The 7,867-nt window shown below is 31.3% G+C and overlaps 1 protein-coding gene across 2 annotated transcripts; it reads left to right on the forward strand.

Annotated features, from left to right (window-relative positions):
- The first annotated feature begins 207 nt into the window (after positions 1-207).
- On the forward strand, positions 208-2,495 carry LOC131604907 (transcription factor bHLH47-like). Of its 2 annotated transcripts, XM_058877330.1 has the most exons (6): positions 208-282; positions 405-469; positions 760-842; positions 1,186-1,304; positions 1,481-1,608; positions 1,864-2,495. In XM_058877330.1, the coding sequence occupies exons 3-6, from the start codon at positions 796-798 to the stop codon at positions 2,248-2,250; spliced, it is 681 nt and encodes a 226-aa protein (XP_058733313.1). In that variant the 5' UTR covers positions 208-282; positions 405-469; positions 760-795; the 3' UTR covers positions 2,251-2,495. The 2 variants fall into 2 exon arrangements, with proteins under 2 accessions (XP_058733313.1, XP_058733307.1); XM_058877324.1 differs by lacking the exon at positions 208-282 and having other exon boundaries at positions 311-469.
- The last annotated feature ends 5,372 nt before the right edge of the window (positions 2,496-7,867 follow it).

The raw sequence follows: 7,867 nt of genomic DNA on the forward strand, positions 1-7,867 counted from the left end.
ATTAATCAATTAAAAAGGTAGTAATCTCTTAAACTAATTTTTTTACATAAAACACCGGTAACAAACTTTTAGATGACATAGTAATAAAAAAAAAAAAACTTTTAGATGACATCGCCTAATTTTGTTTTCTTTCTTTCTTTTTATTCAAAAAACGTATCCAATAATATTTAAATTAAATAAATAGAGAAAAAAAGGAAAAGACAAAGATCACGTGTGGAACTCATTGGAGATAGATGATGGAAGCGAATGAGCATGACGACGCCACGCGCCTTCTTGTGACAGGTATCCTCCCGCCACACTCCTTTCCTTTTTAATCACAAACCAATCCTCTTTTCTCTCTCTTCTGCCCTAATTTTAATTTTCACACAATTATAACTGTTTCACTCTCATTCCTCGACTCCAAGTTCTTCAACCGTGATTCACCGTTCAACATATTCGAATTCCATTCCTTCCGATTCGTCTTTCTGTGGTAAGCAAATATCACTTTTCTTCTTTTGTTTTTCGTGATTAGATCGTTTTCTGTTTGATCCGTTGAATTTGATTATGCACTGTTTGCTAATCCTGAATTGATTGAATCTGGAAGCATGTGTTTTATTTACTTTGTCACTAGCCGTGAAAAATTAAAAAGAAACTGTTCATATTTTCTATTTTCCTTGTAATTTATATTTTTTGTGTAGACTATTTATTTGTGCTTGGATTTTTTTTTTATTAGTATTATGAATGGTGCAAAATTGAAGTAGTTTTGTTTTCCTACTTTAGGGAAATTGTTGCTGGAAGAATTGTGGTTTTGTTGATATGGGATCAGAGAGTATTGCTCCGATGGCTGAGACATCAAAAAACAGGTTAGAAATTTATAAATGGTTCAGATTTAGCCTTAATTACTTATAAGCACGGTCGCGTAAAAACTTTTGCGATTTTGATCTGCACAGGTGTTTTAAAAGTGATTGTGGTTATCGCAGTGTGAATTAATCACAGTTTGTTTTTTATTATAAAAATGGTGAATAATGATATCGGCACATTTCGTGGTTAAGTACCACTAGTAGTGTTGGTGGTGATGGGCGGTAGGTAGTGGTCACGGATTTTTGTATGCTTCAAAGAAGTAGTCATGATTCTAATAGCATAGTTTTTTGTGGAGCAACAAATTCAATATCTGGGTTCATTGTTTGTATGCTTGATTGGTTTCAGGTCTTCTCCTTGTAAAATGAACCAAGGGAAAGTCCCCAAGAGAATTCACAAGGCTGAAAGAGAGAAAATGAAACGTGAACACTTGAACGAACTCTTTCTTGATCTTGCCAATGCTCTTGGTATAACCTCTTATGCCTCTGTTGCTTGTTTTGACTATGTTCAAATTTTACTATGGTGGTACCTGCTTGCTTATTCAACATTACTGTTGCTCCAATTTTGCTCGGTATGCTGTATGACATTTGACATTTTGCTTGAATTTGACTTTATGTGCCTTTTCTTGTGGTGATGGGGATAGATCTCAATGATCCAAACAGTGGAAAGGCTTCTATATTGTCTGAAGCTTCTAAGCTGCTAAAGGACTTGCTCTGTCAGATTCAGTCTCTCAAGAAGGAGAACGTCACTTTGTTGTCTGAATCTCAATATGTAAGATTTGCACTCTTTCTTTGATCCATTATTTTACACTGTTGAGAGTACTGCATGTTGAATTTTGATGTGCACGGGGAAAAGCTTTTATCATTGTTTAGTTGATTTGAAGTCCATTCTGTTTGTGTAATCGGTTGGTCAGTTACTTGAGCTTATTAGCATTTTGTCACACTTTAGAAATTGATACTTTTGATGTCACAAATGAGCATATTCTTCTACCTGCGTGTAATTAATGCGATTGTCTTAATTGGTCAGGTGAGTGTGGAGAAAAATGAACTGAAGGAAGAGAATAGTAGCCTAGAAACTCAAATCGAGAAGCTTCAAGGAGAGATAAAGGCAAGGATAGCTCATTCTAAACCTGACCTGAATGCACCTCCTCAAATGGAGCTTGAGCTGCCAGAGCAGACAAAATTTGCAGGATATGGTCTCCAAATGCCTACCGTAGAACCTTCATTGCAGCAAGGACCTACTGTTGTGGTTGTTCCTTTTCGTCCTGATCTTCAAGCTGCTTTTCCAGCCCCTAACGTTACGGATCTCATGCCAAACCCTACACCTGTCATCAGTAAACCACATGCTAGATATCCCACACCAGCAGATTCGTGGCCATTGCAACTGCTTGGAGAGCAACCAACTTCTAATTAAACTTGTTAATTTGTAGAGCTCTAGTTTCAGTATTGGTATAATCAGCCAACTACCTTTCCTAATTGCAATACTGCACTGGAGCTGTGTATAAATTATAGATGTTCAATTATCTTAGAAAAATTTACTCAATTCTCTGTGTCTTAGTTATGATTTAAGTTAGGTCATCTTTAACATTGTCTTCCATTGGCTGAACTGAAGGATGCCGACAACATTTACAATAGTCAATGATCTTGGCCGTCGGTGAATATCGGTTTGTTGAGATTTCAAGTTTCCAATTTGCCATAAGTTAGGATATGAGTAATCTGATCTTCTATCCTACTGCTTAGATTATATTGTTGTGCTATTTCTTGGGGCCATGTCTGATGATTAAGCCCAAGAATGAGCGGATACGTGTACTAAAGTTCTCGGATGAAATCTTTTATTGGCAAGATTTTGTATGGATGTGATGCGACTGAACGTGGGAAAAAAGTAACTTTTTATTTCGTTTTTTCGTTTTCAACATAAGGGGATAAAAGAAACTGGACTCAACTTTTTTATCTCTACTTTGGTGAGTTTAGTGGGATGGGTTACGATTACGATTGAATGCGGCCACTTGAGTGCGGTGAAGTGAAGTGAAAAGGATGCCCCATATCAAAGCTTTATGCCTAGAAAGACACTTTATTAGCCGACTTAATTACCGGTTTTTTAATTATAGTTTTTTGACAATATTTTCTTTTCAACTACTTAGGGTCCGTTTGTTTTGACTTTTTTTAAAAATGATTTTTATAGTGTTACAAAATTTTGTGAAAAAGTTTTTTACAAAGAAATTTTTTATAAAAGCTTTAAATGAAAATTGTGTTTGAATAGTTATTCTTAAAATGTATTTTAGGTATTTCATCTATTTATGGGAAAAAAATTGGATATCAAAGTTTCAAAAAATCACTTAATTTTAAAGCTATTTTAAATAGATTTTCATTAAAATCATTTTTGAAAAAGAAGATTTTCACAAAAACTCACATATTTTCACAAAGATGTTTTATCCTGAGGTGTTTGATTTAAATGAGTTTTTGTGAAAAAGAAAAATAAGAATGATATACAGTTTGATTTATTGCTCAATGATTTTCACAAAGAACTAAGATTTATTTTGATAAAACATATTCACCTATAATTAGCCTTGTAACACATGAAGGGCTTAATTTGAACATGATGGGTGTAATGACATCTTATTTATATGGTTCACTAGCGACATTTACTTGAAAATCCTCGAAGGATTCAATATACCAGAGGCACGTAATTTTGGATCTCGAGAACCTACTCCATCAAATTGAACAAGTTTCTCTATGCGTTGAAACAATCTGGATGCATGTGATGGTATAATCACCACAGTGAATATTTACTAAAGGATGAATATACAAATAACTCAATTTGTCCTTGTATTTTCATAAAATGATGTTGAAAATAATTTGCAATACTAGTTATCTATGTGAATGACATACATATTATTGGAACTCCTGAAGAGCTTCCAAAAGCTATAAATTCCTTGAAAGAGTTTGAGATGAAGGACCTAGGAAAAACAAAAATTATGTCTAGCCTTACAAATTGAGAATTTGGACAATGGAATATTTGTACATCAGGAAGATTATATAGAAAAGTGTTGAAACACTTCTATATGGACAAATCTTATTCGTTGTCTACTTCAATGATTGTTATATCATTAGAGGTAGAGAAATATCCTTTTAGGCCTCAAGAAAATGATTACAAAAAATTCTCTGGTCCTGAAGTACCATATCTTAGTGCAATTGGAGCACTAATGTACCTTGCTAATTATACACATCTCGATATATCGTTTGTGGTCAATCTATTACCAAGATACAATTATTCGCCTACATGAAGACATTTGAACGGAGTCAAACATATACTTTGTTATCTTATATATGCTGGTTACTTGTCAGAATCTCACAATGGTAGATTAGAAAGAGGTTATTTGTTTACATGTGATGGTACAACCATTTCATGGAGATCTATGAAACAACTCATGGCAATAACTTCATCAAATCCTGCATAACTATTAGCACTACATGAAGTCACTTCGAAGAAGACATTTTAAGCAACTACTACAAATAATATCGTCTCACATGTAAATATCTACATGAGGGGGAGAAAAACATATGTTTTGCACTCTTTTTTCCTTCACCATGGTTTTTTTCCATTGGGTTTTTTTGGTAAGGTTTTTAACGAGGCAATTCACATTCAAAGGATATTGTACTCTTTTTCCTTCACTAGAATTTTTCCCACTGGGTTTTTTCTAGTAAGGTTTTAACGAGGCATATCCTCAATGGACATCCAAGGGGGAGTGTTATGAATATTTATGTTAGTGGATGTCCATCCATCTCCTAGTATTTTATCTTCCTATTCCACACTTAATATGTGTTTAATATGTGTGATTTTCTATCTCCCTTGAGTCCTATAAATATAGACTCATATTACAATGTACAATACACTTGAAAGAAGATGATATAATATTGCTTTTCTCTTCTCTACCTCTCTTTGATCTTTATTATTTTAGCTGATTTTATAACAAATAATAATAATAATAATAATAAATTTATACTTATTTATTTAAATAGGTTGGCCTGATAGGCCTAAAACTCTTTTTTATGGCCCATGGCCTAACCTTTTTAACTATATAGGCTTATAAAAAAAATCTAGGCCTTTTCTACTTAAAAAAAAGTATGGTCTAGCCCGAGCCTATATAGGCTAGGCCGTAGATCCCTGTTAGTCGGCCTGATTTATTTCCACTCCTACTTGTAAGATAACAAAATCTTTAATTTTATCAAAATTAAAAAATACTTTATTTTGTTAGGGATAATACATAAATAGAGAAAAACATTAAAATGAAAGTAAGAAATATGGGGAAAATGTGAGGGAAATTTGAAATTTTAATTATGTTAGAGAAAGTGTGTAATGATCGATTAAAAGAAATTAAATATTGTGTTGATAATGACCAGTGAAATAAATAAACATTTAATTTTATTAAAATTAAAAAATAAATTATTAATATTTTTATGATAATAAATAAATAGAGAAAAAAAATGAAAGTAAAAAAAATGGGAAAATGAAATGTGAGAGAAATCTCAAATTTTAAATAAAAGAGAGAAGATGTGTGTTGGGAAAAAAGTTGATTTATTAGATCAATAAGAAAATGACACTTGTGAGGCCATGTGACAAAGATGAGAGTGTTTAATTGAGACAAATGTTATTTATTTCTAAGTCCTTTTTAGTAGTGTAAATTTTTTGAAAAAAAAGGATAATTTAGGCAAAGAATGCAATTGATTTACTATAGTTATATAGTAGATGACCCATGAGATAACAAAATCTTTAATTTTATCATAATTAAAAAATACTTTATTTTTTTTTGGGATAATAATCAAATGGAGAAAAACATTAAAATGAAAGTAAGAAAGTGTAGGAAAAAAATGTGAGAGAAATTTGAAATTTTAATTAAGATAGAGAAAGCATATAATGATCAATTAAAATAAATTAAATATTGTGTTGATAATGACCCGTGAAATAAATAAACACTTCATTTTATTAAAATTAAAAAAATAAATTATTAATATTTTTATGATAATAAGTAAATAGAAAAAAAATAAAATGTAATTAAAAAAGTGTAGGAAAATGAAATGTGAGAGAAATTTCAAATTTTAAGTAAGAGAGAAGATGTATGTTGGGAGAAAAGTTGATATATTAGCCCAATAAGAAAATGACACTTGTGAGGCCATGTGACAAAGATGAGAGTGTTTAATTGAGACTTTTGCTATTTACTTATAAGTCCTTTTAGTAGCGTAAATTTTTTGAAAAAAAAGAGTAATTTAGGCAAAGCATGCAATCAACTATAGAGCTACCATTAAAATAAACTATCATACTACCTTGTAGCTCGACTCACCACATTCCAGACATTGGTCTAATTGTTCATACTATTTCCTGTATGATATGCAATCACTATAGCATGTATTTTTTTATACACTCCAAATCCATTGGACACAATATCTTTTTGGCCTCATAAAGACGATTCGAAATTTTGTTATCTTCCATTCACATTTGTTTTAGCAAAACAAACAATTATGTGAAACTTTTATCTGTCCATACACTTTTTACCTCCAGGTTAAACAATTTTAACACGCAGACAATCGTGTTAAACTTGTGCAGCATCCTCATCACTACGTAAAGTATCATAAATATGAAGTTTCCTAAAAGAAGCTTCTCCAATATCACGGATCATATCTTCTAGTCGATCATCCATATCTTCATCAAATTCATGTCTTTGTGATGTTGCATTTTGTTTTTATTTACTTCAACATGTCACGACCATATTGTATAATTTTGACAAACACATTTCAACACGGTTGAAAAAATCAACCGTAATAAAACATATTAATTTTAGATGAATGTATTACAATAATTGACAAATACAACAGGGGTGAAACAACACAACTACAAAAAAAAAACCTCGAAAATGGATTTTACCTCGATTTCATAGGCGATGTAACGAAGGGAGGCATGAAAACTCGCCACTTTTTCCCTCGGGTAAAGTTTCACCGAGGGAAAAATTATTCTGGTCATGGGTTCGATCTTCATCAACATTTTTTGGATTTTTAGAACTGCTACTTTTTGCCTCGATTTTAAATAATACCCGAGGAGTAAAGTCCTGTTTACAAAATTTTAATTTTAACTTGTGTTTTCGTTTTAATCTCTAAAACATCAATTTTGTTGACAAATTCTAAATCTTCCTCCTCATCATCAACAACAACAAAAACAAAAACAAAAACAAAAACAAAAACAAAATCAATAGAATCCTTAAACATTAAATCTCAACAAGAACAACAACAACAATAATAACGACAACAACAAAATCAATAGAATATTTAAACATTAAATCTCAACAACAACAACAACAACAACAAATAAACAAAATCAATAGAATGATTAAATATTAAATCTTAACAACAGTAACAACAAAAATAATATTAAACATTTTACTTGATTCATTAACTAACATTAATAAGTTACTTTCATGATTTCCTAACTAATATCAAACATTTTTAAGAAGGAATTACTAGAGAAGATATTACATTAAGAAACCAACCTTAAAATATTTTCCTTCTCTTACTTTCATTATCATTGTTTCTATTATGTTAAGTTTACATTTAAGCACTTTGCATCCAAGATACATAATTGTGGCATTCACGTTCAGATTGGCTAGTGAGAGTTTCACGCGATTCACTAATGTTTCATGTGGATTGATGAGATGACAATGTATTGACCATTGTAACTTTATAAATAGATGGCAAAGATTTGTTACTTGATTTTTTTACCAAATTGATCATAAATAAAATAATAATAAAATATGCTACTTTACCCTTTGGTTGACAGCTCAATTGAAGCAATAGGTCATAAAAAAAATTAAAAGGTGATCGAGTGTAGTTGTTGGGATTCAAAGGCGTGAGCTCTAAATACTTTATCCCTCAATTTTCAGCTCAACCGAGATAATAGGTCATAAAAAAATTTTAAAGAAATTAAAAAGTGCTAAAATATAGTTGCGGGGATTCAAAGGCTTGTCCTCTAAATATTTTACCCC

The sequence above is a fragment of the Vicia villosa genome, linkage group LG1, assembly GCF_029867415.1.
Source record: "Vicia villosa cultivar HV-30 ecotype Madison, WI linkage group LG1, Vvil1.0, whole genome shotgun sequence".
Classification (NCBI taxonomy): Eukaryota; Viridiplantae; Streptophyta; class Magnoliopsida; order Fabales; family Fabaceae; genus Vicia; species Vicia villosa.

Bases quoted from the DNA above. Each gene is read 5' to 3' on its own strand.
- LOC131604907 (XM_058877330.1), top strand. From the start codon at position 796: ATGGGATCAGAGAGTATTGCTCCGATGGCTGAGACATCAAAAAACAG. The intron at 843-1,185 runs GTTAGAAATTTA...GATTGGTTTCAG, and splicing joins GCTGAGACATCAAAAAACAG to GTCTTCTCCTTGTAAAATGA. The intron at 1,305-1,480 runs GTATAACCTCTT...TGATGGGGATAG, and splicing joins TGATCTTGCCAATGCTCTTG to ATCTCAATGATCCAAACAGT.